This window comes from Elgaria multicarinata, chromosome 4 (assembly GCF_023053635.1).
Source record: "Elgaria multicarinata webbii isolate HBS135686 ecotype San Diego chromosome 4, rElgMul1.1.pri, whole genome shotgun sequence".
NCBI classification, from domain to species: domain Eukaryota; kingdom Metazoa; phylum Chordata; class Lepidosauria; order Squamata; family Anguidae; genus Elgaria; species Elgaria multicarinata.
In genome coordinates, this window is record NC_086174.1 from 63,345,227 (window position 1) to 63,372,056 (window position 26,830).

Consider the following 26,830-nt stretch of genomic DNA (forward strand, 5'->3'; position numbering starts at 1 on the left):
CACAAATATCCAGTCGTGGCTCCTTCATCTTCCTCCCCACCCCTGGCACAACCTCTCTCCATTCCAACGCAATACAGTATATTAGCGGTATGCATTGCTTTGGGGTCAAATAGTAAACTGAATGTAATGCACCCCATTTGGTTCCATTGGCATTCATTCCTGGGGAGGAAATGCACATAGCAGCCTTCCTCATCCTGGTGGCCTCCAGAGGTGTTGACCTACAGCTCTCAGCTGGGAGTTGTAGTCCAACCCATCTAGGGAGCCCCAGGTTAGGGAAGCCTACCACAGAGGAATGAAACAGTAGTCCAATTTGGAACTCCTATTGGCTCATTCTATTCTATTTGTGTCCAGTTTTCCCATTCAAACTAGACTTACCAGGACTTACCTGTCCATGGTGGTAACAGAGCAGACATTGTTGATGATGCACTTACTTGCTGCATTCCTGTTCCAGTCTGTCTGTCTCCGGCCATGAGCTTCAGCCTGTTTCGGGGTTGCCAAGGAGACAAATTAGTCAGACTTACATGTTTGCTTACAAGGAGACAATCTTTACTAGAATAGTTTTCAGCACATACAGGCATATTCTAATAAAGTGGACCAGAATGTGAAAGCTTCCTGCACAAAAGACCTTTCGACAAAATCCGGACACCCACCCCTGGGCACAAGAACAATTATAGCATAACTGAACTTGGCATTGCTGCCAAGTTAAGAGAGTGATTAATCATACATGGGGATTAATAACAAAGCAGCTCTTCTCATCATAAGGATCTATAGCATGAGGTTACATGTTGTGATAAACAAGGCACTACTTGGCAGTTCTTTGGCACAGGCAAGACCCACTAATTGGGGTTCTAAGGGTGTTATGGCCAGCTTTCCAACTGAACCACCTTGGAATGTCAGCTCGTTAGAGCCTCCAGATAAGGCACCTGAGGTTCTCATGAGATCACTGTTATTGCGCCTTTGGACTTGCGGGGAGGAGGGAAGAAGCCGGGATGGGCGCCCACACTGCCCACAGTCCTCGTGATTGTCCTGGGACCACAGGTAAAACTAGGGTAGCTGAGGTCTTGGTTATCCTGGGAAAATGGAGGGATCACCCCTGCCTGCCCCTGCGATCCCCTGTGCATCATTTGGATGCACAAGGCTGATCCAGGGTTGATCTCAGGGGAAATACAAGGTTTAGAAAGGGCCTGAGACTCAAAGGGCTACATTTACCTTGGCAACAAGTGTTTGAGTCTCTGGAGTGATTCGCCACCGAATTTGGGTGGCACATTGCCTAGTTCTTTAAAAAAAGTTCTTCTGCTGAATTTCATCAATGTGGGGGCTACACTCAAGGCCATGGAGGCCACCTGCAGTCCCCAGGGCTATGTATCTCCCCGCCCACCCTGCCCCGCCCGATTGTAAAGGATGAGTATTGATTTTCAAAATCCAAAGTTATAACACTGAAAATGTTTTTATGTAAGGGTGTGTTTGTAGAAATCGTTTATGATAGTTTATGCACACATAGCCAGGTGACTCTTCTACAAGGGCTGAAGGTTACAGGGTTGATCTCGGGGGAAATCCTCCTGCGCACGCAACCGCTTTAAGGAAAAATTGGCAGACGTGATGGGGCTTCCCTAGGCCCCATCACGCCTCAGGTGTAGACAGGGCCTACAGGCCATGCTACTTCTAGTGCAGCCTGGCCCCTCCTCACTGCTGGATTCAGTGGTAGGTCTAGCAAGGCCCTTCATCGCATACCCCAGAAGCTAGACACTTTTGCATTGGATCACATTCTGTAATCATATACTCAACCATCCCCTGTGGGAGATTTTTCCAAGGGATTTTTTGAAAGAACAAATCCTTTTTAGTCTGGCTGTCATTAAACAAATAAATAAATCATATCTTTCCACTACTGAAACCAGGCAATGGAGCAGAAGCTACAGAACTAGCTCCATATTTGTGAACAATCTGCTAACCACCCCCTAGAAGTGTACCTTTGCGGAAAAGACAATCTCCCAATGCTCAAGCACTAGGCATAATTTATTTCTGGAAAATTAAAATGGTGGCTCTCAGCTTGTCAGTGCTGCCCACCGCTGAATAAAAAGTGTATAATCATCAGTGGTGATGCCAGAACTGAACAGAGATTAGATCAGAGTTTTTCTCGACTGTAATCCATGACAATTTCTGAAATGAATTCTAAATCAAGGACTAGCAGAAGGGGGTAGGTGCCATGAAATCACTGGTAAGAACAGAAATATAAACCTTGGTAGTGTTTCGGAAGTTCCTACCATAAAACTTAGGGAAACAGACACGAAAAAGTCTTATAAGCAGACGAGTGAAGCTATGACCGCTTAGTAAGAAAGTACTGGGGACCAATCTTTTAATTGCTGCCCTCCCCCAATTTACCTTTGCAGAAAATAATGTCTTCAATGACTCCATGGGTTTCATGGGATCTCTCTTTCATAGCTTTGAAGGTCCTCTTTTCTCCAATACTTTGAAATTCTTCTTCATTCAGTGAAAACCCAAAAAAACTGGCGATTTTTTCAAGCCTCAATTTAGATTCTGCATTTTTTTCAAATAGAAAAAGATCACATACTTCATTTGTCAGATATGTTGCATTGGCATTGCATTTGTGTAGCAAAACTAATGCCTCTATTAAATAAACTTTTCACTGAAGGTAAAGATAGATGCATATGAAAGGAAAAGTCACAGTGAGTTTTCCACTTATGGTGTCAACCCAGTCCTCAGAATTTTATTACAGGAAAACACGGGAGGGTTTCCCTGTGTTATAGGCGATGAGTGAGTATAGCATTCCACCATGTTAAGGCTGTAATTGGGGGGTGGGTCATTCTAGCATTCATAAAATGGAAAATGTTTCACCAATCTTTCTGAAACTGAGACCTGCCAGAAAGAAATGCTGGTTTTACATACCCTGAGAGTTTCAAGAAGATTGGTGAAATATTGAGGGCAGGATGCCAGTTTAAAGAACAAAAGGAGGAAAACCTCTCTGAACAAAAATGACACTCAAAACCTCTGTTGGCGACCTTTTTTTGAGCATGAAAAGCTCCAAATTGGGACCCTTACCCTTCAATCCAGTGGTGGGATCTTGGCCCCCTGTCCTTCTAGTTGGTGGAATAGCTTTTATTTTTTCAAAATTTGCTTCCATTGATTTTTAATGAATATTTCTTTGCCCCATTTTGCCCCATTAAAGTCAATGGAGGCCTCATAGAGCAGAACATGCTCAGTAGTGTCGCTCTCCCCCTCCTTCCTGTCTCAGATAGATTAGAATGTTGGAAATAAGATGGCTGCCTGGTTCATCTAGCACAGCCTTCCTCAACCTGGAGTGCTCCAGAAGTGTTGGACTGCACCTCTTGCCCGTAGCGCACCTTCAGTTCGTGGGGCACCCGGCACTAAATCCTTCATAGCACTTGCGGCCCAGACTTCCTGGTTGAGCCACAGGCTCAATTGAAGAAGCCGAGGAACCACGGACGGACGCAGGTAAGGCCCCCCTCCCGCTTGGTCCCTTACCGGGCTCTGCAGGTAAGGGAGAGGAGGGAGGGGGCCTTACCTGGTGCCACTCCCCTCCACTGCAGAGCTCTGATTCTCCGACTAGGGGCGGAGCGGGCCGATCCAAAATTTTTGGATTGGCCCCCGGGGCGGAGCGGGGGATCCGTGCATACCCCTAGTACTCACTGTTCCTTAAGAGAACATTAACTTGATTTTTTGTTATCTAGGAATGCTCCGGCCTAGGTATTCCGACTTTGCAACATTTCGTTAGCAACTACCGTAGCAACTCTGCCTCAGAGAGGGCACTTTTCTAACAATATCAAAGTTTGAAAACAAGTGACTGCATGAAGGATTTAAACATTAGCAATTGCATGTTTTAAAAGAGCAACTGTGTTCAAAAAATATATCACATCTCCAAGAACCATTATTTGATATTCAGGGTTGCCAAACAATTCTACAGCTTGGATTGTTGGGGCAGGGGTGGGAACTTGTAACTGTATTCCAAAGCCTGCTTTTGGGTGTGGCTTTTAGAATATCACATCTTATTTTAATTATTATTATTGTGATTATGGCTGTGTGGATTCCTTGCTCTCACTCATAATCTTAAAGTCACTTTATTCTCTGTGGAGTGGGAGAATGTGGGTCCATAGGAGTAGTTTTGTGTGTGTGGGGGGGTTATTCCTCTGCATCCTTTGTTACATACTAACCCTGTTCAGATGGCACACTAAGCCACAGTGGTTAAGCATTTTGAGCTAAACATTATGGCTTAGTGTGTCATGTGAACCATGAAAATTGACGGAATGATCCTCTTACTCATTAATCCAGTGGTGGTGTCTTCTTCCTCTTTCATTGTATTTGGTGGGATGACTTTTCTTTTTTTAAAAAAAAAATCCCTTTGGTTGATTTTTTAATTTTTTTTGCCCTAGAGCCTCAACGTTGTTATGTAAACCATAAGTTTTTTGTTTACTGAATATAATATATAGGGTGGCCATCTTGATTTGTAAGCATGCTCAGTAGTGCCCCCTCCCTCCTGCCTCAGCTATATTGGAACACTGAGAGAAAATGGCTGCCTCCTCTAGCAAAGACTTACTGTTAGTGTCTCCTCAGAAGTACGTTCCATTGAATGTAATGGTCTTACTCCCTGGTAAGTGTATAGGGGATTGTAGCTTTTTCCACACTCCGTACACAGAAATGGTTTTTCACCTCTGTGAATTCTTTGATGTAAAGTAAGGGTGAATGTATGACTGAAGCTTTTTCCACACTCCACACATTTGTATGGTTTCTCCCCTGTGTGGGTTCTTTGATGTCAACTCAAGGTCCCACTACAGCTGAAGCTTTCCCCACATTCCATACATTTATATGGCTTCTTTCCTGTCATCCATTACACAAAGCCATGAAATTCAAAAAACAAAAAAACCTACGGCTTACAAAACAACATTAAGGCTCTACAGTTTTCAACCGAACTGCAAAAAGCAGGGAAATTGGGAGTTAAGGCTCACAAGCCTTTAACTCCACATCCTCCCTAAGGAGGCAGAAAGTGCCAGTGAACTTCTCATTCTCCCAAAGCAGATATAAACTATGAGGACAGGATTGAGAATAGGATATTCAGAGGTGACTGTGGGGTTGTGGAAAACTAATGACGAACAACTTACGGCCACCTACTTCTCTTTTTTTTGTTTGTTTAGAGCAGCCCTTCCCCAACCTGGTGCCCTGCAAAGGTGTTGTACTACAACTCCCATCATTGCAAGTCAGTATGTCCCATGGTCAGGAAAGCTGGGACAGCAGGATAGGAAATGCTGTTCTATATCCTTACCAAATACAGGGGCTGCACAGTTTTTTTTCTCACACACACATGTCGCATAGAGCAGCATGATTGATAACAGAAGGGGCACTATTTGTTGGAGACGTAGAATCAGAGCAAGGGCTGGCATATCCTATTCTTCCAGTTTGAGCCTCAGCCTCAGGTGAAGCAGCCGCCAGACCGCAACGGACACAGGTAAGGGGGGAGGAGGGAGGGGGCCTTACCTTGTGCTGCCCCCACTGCTGCAGAGCTCCGATTGAGAGGCGGATCGATGCGAGGCGGAGCGGGCCCAATCCAGAATTTGCAGATCAGGTGCGGATCAGATCGGGGTGGGGGGTGTCCGTGCATAGTCCTACCACAAACCCATTTAGAGTGTTCATGTCAGGGAGGCTGCCATTGATCCCAGTAACACTCAGATGGAGGTATGGCAGCCTCCCTCCATTTTTATTTTTATTTTTTATTTTATTTTTTGGAGCTCTAGGTCGAGGTAAAGGATCCGCATGGTCTCAATCCTCTTCACCTCGATCCGCAACCCCCCTGACCCACTTCATCTCTGCGTTGTCGGAGGCGAATCAGGCTGCCTCGCTATTGCCTGGGATAATCCATAGGTATAGCTAAGGCATAAATTGTATTACAATTGAGATCACTTTGGCTTAAATATGTTGGAAAGTCTGGACAGACTTACAGCTGAGTTGCCTTATACAGAGAAAGTGTGGCAACACAGCATTTAGGATTGGAGGCCATAAAGCGCAAACTAGAGCCAGTTTAAAAGAAGTTCAAATCAACTTATTAGTGCTTTTATATACATCTTCAGGGAAAGTTGTTAAACATCGTAGTTAACACTGTAACTACAAGTATCTCGTAATGCTGGGTGGTATCCTCTCATTACCTGTTCTATTATAATGTAATGCACTTTTTTCTTTATTTTTGTGGTATGGGGCCTCTTGGATCTTGACATGGCCTAGGGCTTCAGCATGTCTTAATCTGGCCCTGGGAGAGACTCAGGATCTAGTAAGGGAACGGGAAGTGCTGGGACAGAAAGTGTGTAGGAAGGCTCTCAATTTTCCTCAACTTGTCAAGAAGAAATTGGTTGAGCATACCTCCAAATAAATGAAGAGTTTCCCTCTAATCTAAAGCCTGCAAATGCTTTTATGTTAATGAAACAGGAGTCGTGGCAAGAATTTATTTACATTTTTATTTAAATGTATTGATTACATTTCTACACCTCCCCAAAGCAGAGCTCTCTGGGACAGTTCACAACAATTATACAGCAAACAGATGGGAACACTTGTAACTAAAACACCAAGCAAATCAGTCACCTGTTATAACTGTGCCTTGGTACTGCCAGGCAATATCCCAACGCTACCCTCCAAATATTGTATGGCACGCAAAAGAAGCAGAGTGAACTATTTCCGGATGCAATTCAAGAGACAGGCAGATCTTCAAAGGGTGGGGCTGCCTCCTTAGACCTTGCAGTAAACCTCATACTTTATCTTTGCTCCTAGTTTAGTTCCGGCCAAACACTCTTCAAATTTTCTATCCATTGCTTGGTTCTGAGATTCTGTGAACAGGCTTTTCCAGTCACCAACACACCCTGCGAACATTTAATATATGAATATCAGCAGCTGTTGAGAGCATATTTATTATGATTGTGTCCCTCCCTCAGACCAAATAAGTCATTTCACCTTTATAGAGAGTCATCGTAATGGATTGCTCCTGATTTGAACATCACACTGGTGTTGGATAGGACATGAACAAAAGAACTACATGCTATTCAACACTCACTATAAGGAACTGTCTCTCCTAAAATGACCCCTGATGAACCACAAATTCATAACAAACTTCTAAGGGTTGAGGGTGCAACAATTTTCAACACACAATCATCTTCTCAATCAGATATTTTCATAAAGGGTTTCAAAGAACAAATCCCTTATAGTCTGGCTCTCATTAAAAAATCAAATCAAATCTTATGTATCCACTTTGAAACCAAACAAAAGGTGCAGCAGAAACAGGGCTAGCTCCGTGTTTGACGGGCTTCCAGTAACAGGCCCTCAAAGAGGCCTACTGTTCCTATATCAGCGCCTCCCCTCCAATGCTGACGCTTACTGGTAGACAACCTACTACCTAGCTGAGCCCCAGTATTGGGCAGTGACAGGATGTTGAGAGATCTACACCAAGCAGGATATGACACTTTGAAAACACTTTGAAAACTGTATAAGCAATGTGTCCTGGGCCCCAACCGTTGTCACCACTGTTAAAAGCCATTTAAAAGCAGTCGTGTAGATCCTGCCTTGGTGCTGGAATGAAAAACTTTGACTGGGAGTCTTGGGCAGGGATTCATGATGGAATTCCAGGCCTCAGCAGAGATGAGGTGGGAAGGCTTTTTTTCTCCACAGTTTCCCTCAACAATTTCTGAACTGAATTTATTCAATCAAATACACTGTGGGTGTCATTGTGCATTTTTGAACAATAAATCAACAGCTGGGGAAAGGACAAGGATGCCATGAAATCACAGGCATAAGTTGAAATATTAATCTTGCTAGCCTTTGGAGAAGCCTTACCATAAACCTCATTTTAAAAACAACACCCCTAGCATTGTCTCAAGTAAGAGTAGTGAAGCAATGGCCACTTCCTGGAGATTATTTTTGAACAATCTTCTCTCCACCCATTCCCCTCTCCCCCAGAAATGTACCTTTGCGGAAAAGAACTTCTCCAAATGCTCCATGGCTCTTGTGGGCTGTTTCTTTCATAGCTTTGAAGCTGCTCAATTCTACAACTCTTTGAAACTCTTCTTCATTCAGGGAAAACCCAAAGAATGTAGCTATTTTTTTCAATCCCAAATTCAGATCCTGTATAGTAAAGGCAAGAGATATCACATTGCACACGTCAGAAATATTACATTGGTGTTGCACTGGTGCACTGGTGCACCAAAAAGGAACGTCTCTGTGAACTAAACTTTAAACAGAAGGTGACGATGGATAGAAGATGGGGGGGAAAGCATGGTTGCTTCTTCAGTCATGATGTCAGCTTAGGATGTCAGAGGAATCCTTTTGGGTGGTGGAGCTTGGGAAGCTTTTGCTGGCTCAGCACCCTGGACTCCAGTCCAACATCTGCCAGCTGGGCCGACTCACCCCATAGCAAGATGGGCCAGCTGGCAGACTTTCCACATTTGCACAGTGGCTGAAGGGAGGGATGTTCTCACTGACCCCTCCACCACTGCACCACCAAGTTCCCAGATTTCAGGGGCAGATCCCTGGCTTGGCTCACAAGGGCAAGCCAAGTTGGGGCAGTGCTGGAATCTGGCCAGATTCCCACATGATGAACAACCCTATGCCAGACCAGGTTCCACAAGCCAATGGAATAGCTGGAGGTGTTAGCCCACTGTCCTCAGAGTTTTACAATATCTAGAGATGTAGCATGCCCTAAGACTCCCTTTGTAACTATTTTATTGTGTTTCCACAACTCTAGCTGTCTCATCTCTCAAGAAACCACCTGCATGAGGAAATTAGACAGAATGCCTCTACACCTTCATCACAGAAATGAAATTCATATATGAAGGGCCGTGTACATTTATTGTATCTGCAGAAGTTCAGGAAGAAATCACACCTGTCTCTTGTATCTCTTGATGTTAACCTCACCTCCTTTAGCTCTTCGTAACTTACGGCCATGACATTTTCATCATCGATATACTTGTCCCATTCTTTGACATAGTCAAAATAGGAGCCCCAACTCACTGGAGAAAAAGAAGACAGGAGTGACGTGGTTTGTGAGGTGCAGCGCCTTGTACAGCACATTGGGTCCGAGTAGCGAGTGGAAGAGAACAACTTAGACTCACAGACTTATATGGGTTAATAAATTGGCTGTATCTTAATTGGGTTAAGGACTCCCCCTTCCACAGATTCTAGCAACCAATGAGAGGTCGCCCCTGACGCAGCACTGGAGCGAGGACAGATAGTGGAAGAGCTGTGCTGACCTCGATCGGGCAGAAAAGGTTGGGGTAAGTCCCCAACTTTTCTGCTGTGCATCATTGGCTCTTTGCCAGGGGGGCTCCGATTCAGCAGCTGCATCATTTAAGTGATGCAGCATGGATTTGGAGCCACCCTGGGGAGAAGACAACATTTATACAGCCCCCAAGTCTTGGGTTCTCCCCCCTTAACTGTCACAACAAAATTGATGAATCTGTAAATATTCGAAAAAGGGACTTGCATACCGCTCATTTCTTAATAGCATGGCTCAAATAATTTAATCTGACCCCCTTGCATTTCATAATGCCCAGAAACAATCTAGCAACAATCAGAGCTAATCAAGGATTGCAATCACATGTTCTGAAAGGTGAGCACCTGACTGAAGTCACACTGCTAGATTCTGAACCAGCAGAAGTTTTGGATGGTCCTCAAGGGCAACCCCAGGAAAAGCGCATTGAAATCAATGCTGTTGCTGGTGTTTTTTTTTAAAAAAAGGTTTTAATCATTCCTGGGGGGTGAGGGAATGTCAGAATTAAAATGGGACTGGAGCACCATGATCTCAGTCTGGATCAGGCTGTGCACACTTACCCTAAGGTCAATCATGCAAAGCCTTGCTGTGTTTGATTTGGCAAAGATGGAGTTTGGCTAAGGTGACCATATGAAAAGGAGGACAGGGCTCTTGTAACTAGTTACATTGAAAAGGGAATTTCAGGAGGTGTCATTTGTATGCATGCAGCACAAGGTGAAATTCCCTCTTCATCACCACAGTTAAAGCTACAGGAGTCTTGCCCTCTTTTGTATCTAGTCAATAGGGCAGGGTTCCTGCAGCTTTAACTGTGGTGATGAAGAGGAATTTCACCAGGTTCTCCATATATACAAATGACACCTGCTGAAATTCCCCTTTCTATGCAACCGTTAAAGATACAGGAGCCCTGTCCTCCTTTTCATATGGCCACCCTAGTTTGGCCCTACATTCTATGTGAAAGAATGCCACTGGCACATCAACAGAAGCTGACCAAACAAATTCATGGTCACTGCTGCCAACCAGGCATCGAAATGTGGCCAAAGGTTTAAGGAGGATTTGGGGATCCTGTAGAAATCCATTTGGGAGGTGGGGTACGACAAATTTTCTTAGGCTCGGCCTTCCAGACTTGTTTCAGTTTCCGCTATTGCATCCGACTTGATCTGCAGCTACTCAGGAAGTTTGCCAATCATCTTGGAATTTTGCACATTTTTCGGAAGGTGGTGCAATTTGCACCCATTTTTGAGTAATTTGTGCAAATTACAGGCAATTTTGCACAAATTAGGCTGAATGTATCCCAATTACTCAGAAATCCACACAAATTGTAGAACGTCCCCTCCAAAAAAGTTCCTAGAGTTTGGGGAATAGCCTGCAGCTTGGGTCACAGATAAAATGCATGTCAGAGATTCTTCAGAACTCTGCTGAGTCAAAAAAGTACTGAATTATCCTGCAACAGTCATCCATAGGAGGGTGAGGCTGCTGTCCTGCCATTTTATTAACAATTGCTGCAAGAACGACAGGATACCTTTCCCATTCATAAAATCTGTAAAGTACGCATCCCATGCTGAAGCAGGAAAACAAGGCATCTTTTCATTAAAATGAAAATAAGACACTACTGTATCTTTAGGATTTCGAATCAGCACCAGTATCTGAAAAATAAGTAAGAAAGATGCTTTAAAAATATGCATTACTTACACAGCTTATTATTCAATGGAGCTTCAGGCCTCAACTAGACCTAGCAGTCTCGTGGGACAGAGGGGTGAAGATCTTGCAATATTTTTATCATGAGATCTCAGAGGGAAAGGACGTTGCGGCCGCCATTTTTAATTTTTTCTTAAAGAAGAAGAGTGCATGAACACTCGTATGCAGAAAGGTAGGGTTTTTTAAATTTAAACTGTGTGCAGGTCCCAGCTCCTCGCAAGGGACCGCGATGAACTGGGACAACCCACGATGCCCACCCACATCATCCCTAGACTGCAGAAAAACTGGGATCGAAGGTGAGGGCGAGATCCTGGGGCAAGGGAGGGATCATCCCTCCCTGATCCCGGGATCCCCTGTGCGTCATGTGGACGCACAGGGACGATCCCGGGGATCACCCTGGGATAAAGCCCTGTCTAGCTATGGCCTCAGTTAATCACATAGAGATTTATTAACATCAATGGAAGTCCTAATTTCAATACCATTTTAATCTATTTTTGAAGTTATGGTTAAAGTCAGTCGCAAGTTGCCCTGCCAAATGGAAAAGAACAATTGTATGTTGACTCTAGGTGAGTCAATATGTGAGTATCATTTCTTGCAATGACTTTCACAACTAGTGCTGTGCCAAAAAAAATGACCATTCCATTTTCAGCATTTTGTGGGGGGAGGGGAATGAAAACTCAGGCAAAAGAGACTGGGAGAGGTGAGAATTTGGGGGGATTTTCTCCCTGGGGAGGGGAACAGGTTTTCCACATACCTTTTTAAACGTAGCCAGGTCTTTTTCCTTTCTTTTCATTTTTTTTAAAAAACACCCCAGGCATTTTCAGCAGCCTGCGAGGGTGAGGTCACCTGGTCTCCAATAAGCATTCACTTAGAACTGCTGGGCTCCTCCAAATGCTGGAGGAAGGGGGTGTGGCTGGGTTTTTTTTAAAAAAACTAAAAAATAGGAAGAATGGCCCTCAGCAACCAGCTACACTTTTAAAAAGTATGTGGAAATCCTGTCCTCTTCCCCAAGGAGAAAATTCTCCAAATTGTCCTCCTCCCTGTGAAAGAGGTAGGAAAAACAATGACTCTTTCACAGGGAGAGAGAAAGTTCCCCAAAATAGGGTGCAGGTTTCGGTCCAACGCTAATCACAGCAGCCTTCCACCATGCAGTGATGCTGAAAGTCATTTATAGCCATATTTATTTAGTATCTGTCCTATTCATTATTATTATTATTATTATTATTATTATTATTATTATTATTTATTTATATAGCACCATCAATGTACATGGTGCTGTACAGAGTAAAACAATAAATAGCAAGGCCCTACCGCATAGGCTTACAATCTAATATTCACAAAGAGTTTTGTGATGCCACAGGGCATGTCAATAGTACTATGCTAGGAAAGGCAGATATTGTGAGATATGACATTATGACAGGCTGGTAAATAGCCATTTTTGTAAACTGCCCAGAGAGCTTTGGCTATGGGGTGGTATATAAATGTAATAAATAAATAAATAAATAAATGAATAAATAAATTGCTTTCGCTTGCCCCTGATGAGTAAAAACTGATTCAAGGTTATCACGCAGGAAACTGTGAATACAACTGGTCCTTCTTTCACCCCTTCTCAGGCCAGAAATTACTATTAATTTGTCACAGACCACAACACAGCTAGAGATAGTTTGTCATAGACAACCACAGTGGTAATGCTGGTGTATGCGAAACTGCACTGCTAGGCAGGACGGAGTCAAACATTAAACTCATAATAGGTTAAAGTTTATGCGACTTATGTACCCACCTTCGCTTTGTTTTTGAAAATAGATGAGGGTAGTGATTGAGGAGAGAGATGAGTTACTATGGTCCTTCTGGAAGGCAGTTTTGCCATCCTCTGTAACAAAATGCAAAATTAATATCAAAATCGATACCAAATTTAATAAATTCCTATCTTTGCAGCTACATTGTTTTAAAAACTACAGGTACCAGAAGCATTTCTTTTCTGCAGACCTCTAGGACTATTATTTCACTAGCAGTACTTACAAAAATTATATAAGTTAACTAAAACAATTATTAATGAATTCATCTTGAAGATCTGACAGACGGCAAGTAACTGAACCGTTTGAACTTCTTGTGTTACATGAAGAGGAAAATGCACAAAACTGAGCTGTCCTTCTAGCTTTCCGTTTACCTTTGGGAAGCTAGTTTACCAAGGGCCTTGCTAGACCTACCTTAAAATCTGGCGGTGAGGAGGGGCCAGGCCACGCTAGAAGTAGCACAGCCTGTCGGCCCCATCTACACATCAGATGCGACGGGGTCTAGGAAAGCCCCGTCGTGTCCGCCATTTTTATTTTCATTTAAAGGGGCCGTGTGCACAGGAACGCACCACCGCTAAATGTAGGGGTTTTTTTAAAAAAAAATGGGTCCCCTGCTCCCCCTTTCCCCTGATTTCCTCCCTCACGATCTCCCCATGTCCTCTGTTTCCCGCCGCCACCACGTCCCCCGGCCTGCGATGCCCCCCCATGTCCCCAGCCTCCGTTTCCCGCCCCCCGATGTCCCAACCTCCATTTCCTGCCCCCTGATGTCCCCAGCCTCCATTTCTTGCCCCCAATGTCCCCAGCCTCCGTTTCCCACCCCCCCAATGTCCCCAGCCTCCGTTTTCTGCCCCCAATGTCCCCAGCCTCTGTTTACCACCCCCTGATGTCCCCAACCTCCGTTTCCCACCCACCCCATGTCCCCCAGCCTGCAAAGTCCACTGCTGCCATGTCGCAGGCTGGGGGACATGGCGGCGGTGGGAAACTGAGGCTGAGGACATCGGGGGCTGGAAACGGAGGCTGGGGACATGGGGGGGTGGAAAACGGAGGCTGGGGACATGGAGGTGGGCATCGCAGGCCGGGAAACATGGGGTGGGTGGGAAACAGAGGCTGAGGACATGGCGGCATTGGGAGTGCTGCAGCCCATCCACCGCTTTTCCCAGCTATTCAGGCGTAAATGCGGTAGCCAGAGAAAGCAGTGGAACAGTCTACATGCCCGCGGTCTCGGGCAGAGCCCGAGACTATGGGAAAAACTGGGCCAAAAGAGGTGCAGGTTACCTCGGGGCCAGGGAGGTTTGAGCCCTGCCTGAGCCCGGGATCCTCTGTGTGTCATTTGGATGCACAAGGACGAGCCCGAGCTTCGCACCAGGCTAACCTGCTATCTAGCAAGGCCACAAATGTAGTGAACAATATGACCTGCATGTGAAGTGCTAGGATTTGAAAGTAGAACAACTGGCCGTCTTCTGTACATCAAGAGGATTAGCAATATAGGCATGAGCACATCAAGTATGGAGAAAAACATGCCCCTAGGAAATGTCATTTTCCTCCAGTACAAAAATCCAAATTTCTTCTCCTTTTACAATAGAGCTTTGTATAAAATTCAAGTGGACCTGATACTTCTAAACCCAGATACAAAAATGGATTCTCCTAGACCAGTCTTCCCCAAACGGGTGCCCTCCAGCTGTGTTGGATTCCCAGCTAACAGACACCTTGAGTGTTTAAAGGGCAACAAGAATTAGTAAGCTTTTGACCATGCTTACCTTGAATTTGCCTGGATCCCCAAATTCAAGGCGCTCAGTCATTGCCAATTGTTCTTCAATGTCAATTCTCCTTTTCATTTCCTCTTCTGTATATTTTTCAGCAGTGATTTCCAGGCTATTTAGGATGTGAGTAAGCCAGTTATTACCTGAAAAAAAAATGGAAAATGTGTGGAGCGTGTGCTTGAGGCTAACACACGTGGCCATCCTGCTGGTCATGCAGCTTTTTCAATAGGGGTGTGCACGGACCCCCCGCTCCGCTTCACTTGCAGATCCGCCATTTTTCGGAGCGGGTCGCTCCGCCCCGCCCCCGCTCCGCCCACTTCCGCTCCGCTCCGCTCGGAGCTCCGGATCGGATCCGGAGCTCCGTTTTTGCCCCCCCATAGGCTTGCATTGAAAGCTAAAAAAGTAAACAACTTTTTTTCCGTTGAAGTTAGAAACCTCACGTTTGGCACCATGACACCTCATGGGCGTATACACACACACGCCAAGTTTCAAGGCAATCCCATCATCCCCTGATTTTTGGCGAATTTTTGAAAATCGGGCACCCCATTCACACCCCTTGGGATAGCTCCGTCAATTTGCATGTTACAAACCTCAAACTCGGCACCAGGGCAGCTTATCCATGTGTCCACATGCACGCCAAGTTGCAAGCAAATCCCATCATCCCCTGATTTTTGGCGCGGCTCTACCCTCTAACGCACCTCCCATAACCCTAATTCACACCCCTTTAGATAGCTCCGTCAATTTGCACGTTAGAAACCTCAAACTCAGCACCATGATAGCTTATCCACGTGTCCACATGCACGCCAAGTTTCAAGGCAATCCCATCATCCCCTGATTTTTGGGGAATTTATGAAAATCGGGCACCCCATTCACACCCCTTGGGATAGCTCCGTCAATTTGCATGTTAGAAACCTCAAACTCGGCACCAGGGCAGCTTATCCATGTGTCCACATGCACGCCAAGTTGCAAGCAAATCCCATCATCCCCTGATTTTTGGCATGGCTTAACTCACCCCAAATTGTCCCATTCTACAACTACGTCAATTTGCACGTTAGAAACCTCAAACTCAGCACCATGATAGCTTATCCACGTGTCCACATGCACGCCAAGTTTCAAGGCAATCCCATCATCCCCTGATTTTTGGGGAATTTATGAAAATCGGGCACCCCATTCACACCCCTTGGGATAGCTCCGTCAATTTGCATGTTAGAAACCTCAAACTCGGCACCAGGAGAGCTTATCCATGTGTCCACATGCACGCCAAGTTGCAAGCAAATCCCATCATCCCCTGATTTTTGGCGCGGCTTAAACTTTTTAACTCACCCCAAATCAAGTCCCATTCTACAACTACGTCAATTTGCACGTTAGAAACCTATCCTTTGGTCCCATGACAGCTTACCCATGTGTCCCCATGGACACCAAGTTTCAAGGCAATCCCATCATCCCCTGATGTTAGGGGAACTTTTGAAATTTGAACACTCCAGTATGTCAGGGATTTAAAGTTGCAATTGCAGACAGCTCAATGGGGCCAGTTCCAAGGCAATCCCAACATGCCACGAGATAACCCTAAATCTTCTGGCACATTTGAAAAAGGGATTATTGAATTTGATAAAGTCTAAGTGAGCGCAGGAAGGACTTCTCCCCTGAGTCAAAGCAAGACACATACACCATCGCTGCAAGGCGGGAAGGGGAGAATTATTATTATTATTATTATTTATTTATATAGCACCATCAATGGAAAGCAGGCAGGCAGCATGCATTGTAGTGCCGCAAGGATGGCTTGAGCACTAACGCATAGCAAACCAACCCATAAGTGGGCGCAAAGTGAGGCAAAGATGGCTGGTTGTTTCTTTCTAAGCCAGCAGTTACGCCTTGAGGGGCACAGAGGAGGACGATTGGGAGCAAACCAGGCACCAGGCGGGCAGAGAGGCAGGCAGAGTAGGCGAGGAGTCAGTCCTGGCAGATGCCCCACCACAGCAGCACCCCGGGGGAGGCGGGCAGGCAGGCAGGCAGGCTGCGGGCATTTCTGGGGGCACAAGGAAGTGATGGCTGGTTTCTAAGCCAGCATTGCAGTTAGTCACGCATTGCAAACGCAAACCATCCCAGCGAGTCGGTCACCGAGGAGGACAGGCTAGCAGAGGGGCAGGCAGAGTGACATGTCATAGATCTAGTATTGGGGAGGAGTCAGTCCCGGCAGATGCCCCAACACAGTAGCACCCTGGGTGGGCATTGGAAAACGCCATCTTGTGGGTCAATACTTCCCCCACCCCATGTCCTGCAGGGTTGCCTGCCTAACCCTTGTGGGGATGGGAGATGGAGAGCTTAGAGTGGCAGTGCCAGCAGCAGCCTTCGGCTTTCCCCTGGAACCAGTCGCCTTGCCCGCCTCTTTCCCCAGCAAGATCGCCTGGTGCTGCCTATGAAGATGCATCTTCATGCTGCTGGTTCCATAATGCCCTGTCGATGAACCCCTGCTTAGGCTGAGTTTGCAGTGGCGACAGACAGCAAAGCGGGGATCCGCTCCCAACTCAAAGTGGTCCCACACGATGCTTGTCTTTCGTTTCTGTGGTGACACCACCAATTGCCCGCCTGAGCTCTCTGGTGTTGCCACAGAAACAGGGGTGTGGGATGAGACTGGGGAGAGAGCCTCGGCCTGCTGCTGCTCCTCCTCAGCCCCCACATCCTGGAGGCCCACCGCCTCCTCCTCCTCCCCCCCCTCCACTGTGCTGAGGACCTCGTCTAGGTCCATCAGCGGGCTCGTGGGCTGAAAGGAGAATGAAGGAGTTGGGGATACTCCTCCTCCTCTAATGGCACTGCTGCCACGTGCCTCTTGCAAACGGGCACTTTTCCCATTCCCACCCTCAAAAAGAGAACGCCGGGCACAAGTTGCAGAAGAGAGTGGCTCTGCCTGCTGCTTGTCCTGCTTCTGTTTTGGAGCAGTCAGCCAAGGAGTTGCCCGTTTGAGTTTCACAGGAGGAGAGGAAGCCCTGCTGGCAGACTGAGCCTTGCTGCTTTCAGCACGCCTGCTTTCTCTTTTCATGATGACTAACAAAATATTAATACTACTAATACTATGTATAAGGTACTACTAAGAATATGTATAAGAAGAATATAATATGTTTAAATGTAGGGAAATGGGACAAGAACAATAAAATATACTACTACTAATATGTATGAGAATATACTACTAAGAATATCTACAAGAATATAATAATATGTTTTAGAATATTACTAATAAATGTAGGGAAATGGGACAAGAAATGGGACAACCACTACTATAAGAAGAACAAAATATGAATACTACTACTAATATGTATGAGAATGTATACTAATAGACTACTAAGACTATGTCAAAGAATATAATAATAATATGTTTAAGAATAGGGAAATGGTGTGCGTATGCTTTCCCCAAAATGCTCAATCTGTGGCTGCCTGTTGAACTTGACAAAAGCAGCCCACTCCGTCGAAGTTACACAGAGAAGAAAAAGAGAATCCAATTTTTTTGGTATATTTGGTATATAGAAGATAGAAGGAAACACAATCAGGATTTAAGAGAGGGGAGGGGGAAAAAGAACCAACCACTACTATAAGAAGAACAAAATATGAATACTAATATAATATGTATGAGAATATATACTAATGGACTATGTGAAAGAATATAATAAAATATGTTTAAGAATATAAATGTAGGGAAATGGGACAAAAAGTGTGTGTATGCTTTCAAAAGAAAGCTTTCACAAAAGCAGAACAGTCAGGCTTTAATACAGGGAAGGGGGGGGCAACCAACCCAACCACACACTCCAAAATTCAAAAATAAAGTTTATATTAAATCAAAGTAAGGGGAAAACACAGGGCAAACTAAGCTACAAGTCAGAAAGAAGCAAACAAACACACACACGCGCCAAACTAAACCTATATTAAATTAATCTATCTCCAAAGCAGGAGCACTAGCTAAGTAAGTGTTCCCTCCACGAACGCCAACCCACAAAGAGACACAAAACAGAAAGTTCTCAGGGTGGGTCTGCCTTAGTCCCCCCTCCAACGCTGGGATTGGAGGAGGATGCTTTCTGAGGAGATGAATTCTCATCAGGATTGGGAGTTGAATGTGCCTGTCATCGCTTCCAAAATAATAATAATAATAAAAAAAAAAAACCCAAACCCCGATTTTTAAAAAAATATTGCACGTGAACCACAGCACGCAGAAAGTTGAGAGTGGTCTCAAAATGACCCCCATCCACGACTCTCTGTGCACAAGAATTTTCAGAACGATAGCTTAAACCCCCCCCCAGTTATCCCCGATTCTTTCCCTCAATGCAATCCTATGGGCGAAAAGCCGAAACGGAGCCCCGCGGTTGACCCTATTTTTAAAAAACTTCTAGCCCGCGACCCGTACGATGCAGAAAGTTGAGAGTGGTCTCAAAATGACCCCCATCCACGACTCTCTGTGCACAAGAATTTTCAGAACGATAGCTTAAACCCCCCCCCCAGTTATCCCCGATTCTTTCCCTCAATGCAATCCTATGGGCGAAAAGCCGAAACGCAGTTTGAGCCCCGCGGTTGACCCGATTTTTAAAAAAATATTGCACGTGAACCACAGCACGCAGAGAGGTGAGAGTGGTCTCAAAATGACCCCCATCCACGACTCTCTGTGCACAAGAATTTCCAGAACGATAGCTTCAAAAACAACGTAGTTATGCGCGATTATTTGCCGCAATGCAATCCTATGGCGAAATGTTTTCAAGATGGCGACCGGAGCGCTCCGACTGAACTCGGAGCTCCGAAAAATGGTCGCTTCTCTTCGCCTTGCTTCTAGGGGGTCCGCGGTCCGCTCCTACTCCGCCTCTGGGTAAGGCGGAGCAGGCCAATCCGCTACTGCTTCTACGCTCCTAATCGGAGCGGAGCACATCCCTATTTTTCAAGATCTGGATCCCTGCTGCTTGACACCATCCCAAGCCTCCCCCTGATACAGTCTGATGATGCCCTCTGAGGGAATCAGAGAAGGGGCTGCAATGGTCACCTAGTCCAACCCCTTTCAACGTAGGCCGTCTGCTGCTACAGCATTCCTCATAGCAGGTCATCCTGCCTCTACTGAAAACCACTAATGAGGCAAACTGTTCCACTCATCCCCCCTATGAAAAGGGTGCAGTGCAGTGACAAAATGTGGACAATTGATATTTTCCTCTGTTCAGTGGTAGAGTGGTACATTTTGAAGAGTAGGCCTTTGTCAAAACAACCTCCGTAGCCATGACCATAAGGAGAATCCAAAATGCAGGCTCTTATTTTGATCTACAAGTGTGTGTGTGTGAATGAATGACAGCAGCTGTTCATAATGTAAAACCCACCTACAGCAGGTCTTTTGTAAAGTGCAAAGGTTTTAATTGTCCATTCAAGATCTAGTCACCCCAAAATACATACCATTACACCAGGGCAGCTCACAAAAATATAAGAGCCTGGCATGGTTCCCTAAGATAAGTTAACTGAAAGAGTTTCATGGAAAGAAAAAATCCCCATCTCCTGCATCTCTCTGCTCCTCCCCACAAAAAAGTTTCTATGGATGGACCTCCTGAATAAAGTGGGATGGAGCACTGGAAGCTGCTGTGGAGAAGGAAGAATTGATTTAGGGCTTCTCTACATCAGGTTTTTATCCCACATCATTACCAGGGCTTTTGCTTCCACTTCCTTTGTGGGATTAAGATCAGCTCCTTTTTTCCAGGGGCTGCCTTTCATTTTGCAACCACTAGATGGCACTGTGGTATAGCTGTGGTATAGCAGGATTCCCAAAATTTATCAGTCCTTGGAGCACTTCTGCATCTCCCTGCAGCCATGTGAACACCCCCCCCCTGGTGAAAAAGAAGAGAGGTCTCTATGGTAACAATGTGGGATGGAGCATGGAAAGTGGCTGGAGGGAGGGAGGAATTGTCTAAGGATGGATAGAAGTCCTCTCAATTTTGAGTGATGCTCTCCTCTACCTGCAGGGAAAAGAGGGGGGGCCCAAATTTCCTTTATTTTATTTTAACTTATCTTGGCATCCATTTTATTCTTTATTTTTTATCTTTGATGTTTCCATAGGCAGCAAGAGAAATGTTCCCTCCATGAAGTTTATTTATTTATTTATTTATTTTTATTGCACTTATATACCGCTCCCATAGCCAGGGCTCTCTGGGCGGTTTACAGAAATTCTAAAATTAAGATAAAAATGAGTATACAAAATTTAAAATTCTAAAACACAGAACATACACACACAAAGCATTAAAAACCGTTTTAAAAAAAACTAAACATGTGGGTGATTAAGATGTGCCGCCATATGCCTGGGCAAAGAGGAAAGTCTTAACCTGGCGCCAGAAAGATAGCAGCATTGGTGCCAGGCGAGCCTCGTCAGGGAGATCATTCCATAGTCTGGGGGCCACCACCGAAAAGGCTCTATCCCTCGTTGCCACACTCCGAGCCTCTCTCAGAGTAGGCACCCGGAGGAGGACCTTAGATGTTGAACGTAGTGACCGAGTATATTCACGTCGGGAGAGGCGTTTCGTCAGGTATTGTGGTCCCAAGCCGTGTAAGGCTTTATAGGTCAAAACCAGCATCCTTAAATTAACTTAGGATCCAACACCTACCTTTAATGAAATCCCAGTCTACATAATAACCCCTTTTGTTTTCACAACAGAAAGGACCAAAGTAGATATTGTGGGAATTCTTCCTTCCAGGATCTTTTTAAGTTCAAATATTTTAAGGGTCAATATTCTATACATACATATCTGAAGAGCTACTCATTTGCATCCATTTGATCCATTACATTACATGCGCACACCCTTCCATCCAACTTTTTGTTAGGCTGGACAAGATGGATACTCACCAGTTTTAGGATATCCTGCCAAGATTATATCATCCATCCGGGCTTCAAAGGTTTCAAGAGCTTGTAAAGTTTCTGGCTGACAAAGGATAACAGGATATAAGACATCCTTATAGGAGAAGAGCTTCTCTTCTGGGGCTAGTTTGGGCCCATCAGTGAATATCTTGTCCAGAAATTTAATAGCATGTTTCCTATTCATGCTCGTGTTTCTTTCCTCCTTCGACGGGATCCTGATGCAAATGGTGGCTGCGATTGGAGTCGTTATTCCTGAACAGCCCAACACTTACGGTATGAAGATCTCAAAAAAAAAGGGGGGGGAGCAGCAATGTATAAACAAACAAGGTCATGGCTTTTATGTGGTGATAAGGTTTGAGGAAATAAAGTTACTGAGGATGCTATAAAGAAACACTGACCTTTGGTTTCCCCTCTGCAGATTGACTGCATTTGTTTACCTCTGGGTTAATAAGCAAAGCAGATGTCAACAGCAGGGTTTATTTCTTTCCCAGGAGGAAAAACTGGTTTATATGTAAGAAATGTAACTTCTCTTTAGAAATTAAGCAGGGTCCTAACCTACATTGCCAGCAAATGTTAACTGTACTTTCTCTCTCCCTTCACTTCTAGTTTTACATAGGCATGTGTTCCGCTCCGATTAGAAGCTCAGAAGCAGGAGCGAATTGGCCTGCTCCACCTTGCCCAGAGGCGGAGTAGAAGCGGACCGCGGACCCCTAGAAGCAAGGCGAAGAGAAGCGGCCATATTTCAGAGCTCCTCTTTCAGGCAGACCGCTCCAATCGCCATCTTGAAACATTTCGCCCATAGGATTGCATTGCGGAAAAGAATCGGGGATAACTGGATTGTTTTTGAAACTATCGTTCTGAAAATTCTTGTGGTCAGAGAGTCGTGGATGGGGGTCATTTTGAGACTACTCTCAATTCTCTGCATCGTGCGGTTTGTGTGCTATATATTTTTTAAAATCGGGTAAACAAACATTACAAACAGGGACAGCGCGGGTCAAACGGCGGTTTTCGCCCATAGGATTGCATTGCGGAAAAGAATCGGGGATAACTATGTTGTTTTTGAAGCTCAGAGAGTCGTGGATGGGGGTCATTTTGAGACTACTCTCACCTCTCTGCGTGGTGCGGGTCGCGCGCTAGAATTTTTTTAAAAATCGGCGGGGAAAATACCTTTTTCGAAGGGCTGAGGGGCAGGGTCAACTCCCGGTCATGATCACATGATCCCAAAGTTGGAGGAGGGGATAGGCAAAACGGGTAACTTGGGATTCTGGGAAACTTCTCTTTCTTAATCTGAACGGACTTTTCCCAGTGTTTTTTAAAACAGTAGCCCCACCAAATGCACAAACACAACCTGAAATCATATACTAAGCCAATAATAAGAGAGCACTGCTACCCACCCTAACTTTGGGGAACAACTGAAAAGATGTGGTGCAAGGGGATGAGCTCCCCTAGGGCATCCCATGTGGACATGCCCCCACTCTCTCCTATACTTGGAAGGCCATCAGAGCCTTCCAAAGAGAGTAACCTGGTGGAGCAATGCCTATCATGAGTTGAAGTGAGCGTTCTACTTCTCTTAGTAGTGGAGCAATGCCTATCATGAGTTGAAGTGAGCGTTTACTCCTCAGAGCTGTTGGTGAAGCAATGGCTTTCATGAGTTGAACTGGCAGCTGCTTCCCCCTCCCCTGGGCACGTCCCCCTATTGCTGGTAAAAGACAGATAGAGCCTTTTTAAAAAAGTTCTTCTTGTTGTTTATTCAGCAACACTACTGCTTTTAATTCCACCCCTCCTTTGTTTATTTATTCCATTTTATATGCATTACTGGCCTATCCTTGGCTCACTTCCTTATACCCCCAGAAATGTCTGCTGCCTGCCTGCCTTCCCAAAAATCAGGGGATAATGGGACTACCTTGAGTCTCGGCGTGCGTATGTATCCCTGGATAAGCTTTCACGGTGGTGAGTTTGAGGTTTCTAAGGTGCAAATTGACAGAGCTATGGAAAGGGGTGTGAATGGGGTGCCCGATTTTCCTAAATTCCCCAAAAATCAGGGGATGATGCGACTGCCTTGAGTCTTGGTGTGTGTATGTATCCCTGAATAAGCTTTCATGGTGGTGATTTTGAGGTTTCTAAGGTGCAAATTGACAGAGCTATGGAAAGGGGTGTGAATGGGGTGCCCGATTTTCATAAATTCCCCAAAAATCAGGGGATGATGGGATTGCCTTGAAACTTGGCGTGCATGTGTATACCCCCATGAGGTGTCATGGTGCCAAACTTGAGGTTTCTAACTTTCACAGAAAGTTTCAAGCCTCAATTTAGATTTTGCATTTTTTTCAAATAGAAAAAGATCACATATTTCATTTGTCAGATATGTTGCATTGGCATTGCATTTGTGTAGCAAAACTAATGCCTCTATTAAATAAACTTTTCACTGAAGGTAAAGATAGATGCATATGAAAGGAAAAGTCACAGTGAGTTTTCCACTTATGGTGTCAACCCAGTCCTCAGAATTTTATTACAGGAAAACACGGGAGTGTTTCCCTGTGTTATAGGCGATGAGTGAGTATAGCATTCCACCATGTTAAGGCCATAATTGGGGGGTGGGTCATTCTAGCATTTATAAAATGGAAAATGTTTCACCAATCTTTCTGAAACTGAGACCTGCCAGAAAGAAATGATGGTTTTACATACCCTGAGAGTTTCAAGACGATTGGTGAAATATTGAGGGCAGGATGCCAGTTTAAAGAACAAAAGGAGGAAAACCTCTCTGAACAAAAATGACACTCAAAACCTCTGTTGGCGACCTTTTTTTGAGCATGAAAAGCTCCAAATTGGGACCCTTACCCTTCAATCCAGTGGTGGGTTCTTGGCCCCCTGTCCTTCTAGTTCGTGGAATAGCTTTTATTTTTTCAAAATTCGCTTCCGTTGATTTTTAATGAATATTTCTTTGCCCCATTTTGCCCCATTAAAGTCAATGGAGGCCTCATAGAGCAGAGCATGCTCAGTAGTGTCGCTCTCCCCCTCCCTCCTGTCTCAGATAGATTAGAATGTTGGAATAAGATGGCCGCCTGGTTCAACTAGCACAGCCTTCCTCAACCTGGAGTGCTCCAGAAGTGTTGGAATGCATCTCCCAGAATGCCCCAGCCAGCTGTTTGCTTATGCAGTTGAGCCAAGGTCCTGTCTGGGCCCTCTCCTTCCCCACAATGCTGTAGAGGCCAGGGAGGGAGAGAGAAACGATTAGCCTAATCACAGCTGCATGTAATATAGATAAGAACTGTGTAGATGTGTATATAGCTTCTCACTTTTATAAAATGGAACTGAACTGAACAGGACTGCACAGAAGCCAGAAGTGAATAAACTAGCTCTGCTAAGTAAGACTTGCATGGTATGCATTTGTTTCTGAGCACAGACAGAATCCCAGAGAGAAAAGTTCTGGCAAACCCAACAGGCAGCTCCTCACCAAAGCCTCTTAAAGATTAAATTTTATGGAAAGAAATATTGAGATTAAGTAGGAATAATTTTCATCTAGACCACATGGAGGAGGAGGAGGAGGTTAACCCTGGCCTATCTGCCTTGCATGGTCTTGATTAAAATAATTTCTAGTCTCTCTCAATATTTCTTTCAATAAAGTTTAAACTTCTTCAGGTAGTGTGTGTTTCTTTAAACGGTGCTGAACTACATTTATAGGTCTCTTAAAAAAATCTCTGGTATGAAGGAAAGTGAATGGTTTTGGTGTGAAGGAAGGTAAATGGTTTTGACGTTATAAGATACATGGCTGTACATTTTAGAAAATATTTTCCTTTCTCTGTGTACCTGCTTCTTATAAGCTAAATCTGCTGCTTTATGTTTGTATGAAAGGAAAACGTTTTCTAAAATGTACATCCATGAATCTTATACCCAAAGCATTACTTCACACTAGAGAAACGGTCAAGGGACCTAGTTTTTGCTACAACCTGGCACCCTCCAATTGCTGTAGACTTAGATTCACAGAATCATAGAATTCAATGCCCCTCAGTAGCTGCAGTAGTCCAGGGCATGTAGTCCTCTTCATCCTCCTCTTCATTTTATCCTCACAACAACCCTGTGAGGTAGTGTAGGCTGAGGGGAAATGGGGGCAGGGTGTGGTTGGGGTGTGTGTGAGGGCTGGGGGGAAGTAATTTTCCTGGGTTGGGTAGGTGAGTGTTTTTTTTGGGGGGGGGGTAACATGCAATGGCTAATGCTTAAATCCTTCCTGCAGTTGCTTATTTATTTATTTATTACATTTATATACCTCCCCATAGCTAAAGCTCTCTGGGCAGTTCACAAAAGTTAAAAACAGTAGGGGTGTGCACAGACCCCCCGCTCCGCTTCACTTGCAGATCCGCCATTTTCCGGATCGGGCCGCTCCGCCCCGCCCCCGCTCCGCCCACTTCTGCTCCGCTCGGAGCTCCGGATCCGGATCCGGAGCTCCGTTTCCCCCCCATAGGCTTGCATTGAAAGCTAAAAAATTATACAACTTTTTTTCTGTTCAAGTTAGAAACCTCATGTTTGGCACCATGACACCTCATGGGGATATACACACGCATGCCAAGTTTCAAAGCAATCCCATCATCCCCTGATTTTTGGCGAATTTTTGAAAATCGGGCACCCCACACACAACATCCCTGCGAGGTGGGCAGGGGAGGAGGGAGGGAAGGCAGGCAGGCATGCAGCTGGCATTTCTGGGGGCATAAGGAAGTGAGCCAAGGATAAGCCAGTAATGCATATAAAATGGAATAAATCAATCAATAAACAAAGGAGGGGTGGAATTAAAAGCAGCAGTGTTGCTCAATAAACAGCAAGAAGAATTTTTTTAAAAAGGCTATATCTGTCTTTTACCAGCAATAGGGGGACGTGCCCGGGGGAGGGGGAAGTAGCTGCCAGTTCAAGACAGCCACCAACAGCTCTGAGAAGAAGTAAAACGCTCACTTCAACTCATAACAGGCATTGCTCCACCACTGAAAAGTGACCATTCACTTCAACGCATGATAGGCATTGCTCCACCGTTTTACTCTCTTTGGAAGGCTCTAATGGCCTTCCAGTGCAGGAGAGAGTGGGGGCACGTCCACGATGAGATGCCCTAGGGGAGCTCATCCCCTTGCACCACATCGATTCAGTTGTTCCCCAAGGTTAGGGTGGGGAGCAGTGCTGTGTTTCTATCTCTTATTCTTGACTTAGTATATGATTTCAGGTTGTGTTTGTGCATTTGGTGGGGCTCCTGTGTTAAAAAACACGGGGAAAAGCCCGTTCAGATGAAGAAAGAGAAGTTTCCCAGAATCCCAAGTTACCTGTTTTGCCTATGCCCTCCTCCAACTTTGGGATCATCATGACCGGGAGCTGACTCTGCCCCTCAGCCCTTTGAAAAAGGTATTTTTCCCGCCGATTTTTTAAAAACTTCTAGCGCGCGACCCGTACGATGCAGAAAGTTGAGAGTAGTCTC

At 45.1% G+C, this 26,830-nt stretch overlaps 1 protein-coding gene across 1 annotated transcript; it reads right to left on the reverse strand.

The window, feature by feature from the left end:
• Positions 1-6,457: 6,457 nt before the first annotated feature.
• On the reverse strand, positions 6,458-21,727 carry LOC134398370 (sulfotransferase 6B1-like). Its single transcript, XM_063125660.1, has 7 exons — positions 21,370-21,727; positions 14,520-14,665; positions 12,750-12,839; positions 10,794-10,917; positions 8,920-9,014; positions 7,974-8,130; positions 6,458-6,875 (listed from the first exon to the last, which is right to left on the reverse strand). The coding sequence occupies exons 1-7, from the start codon at positions 21,563-21,565 to the stop codon at positions 6,745-6,747; spliced, it is 939 nt and encodes a 312-aa protein (XP_062981730.1). The 5' UTR covers positions 21,566-21,727; the 3' UTR covers positions 6,458-6,744.
• Between the last annotated feature and the right edge of the window lie 5,103 nt (positions 21,728-26,830).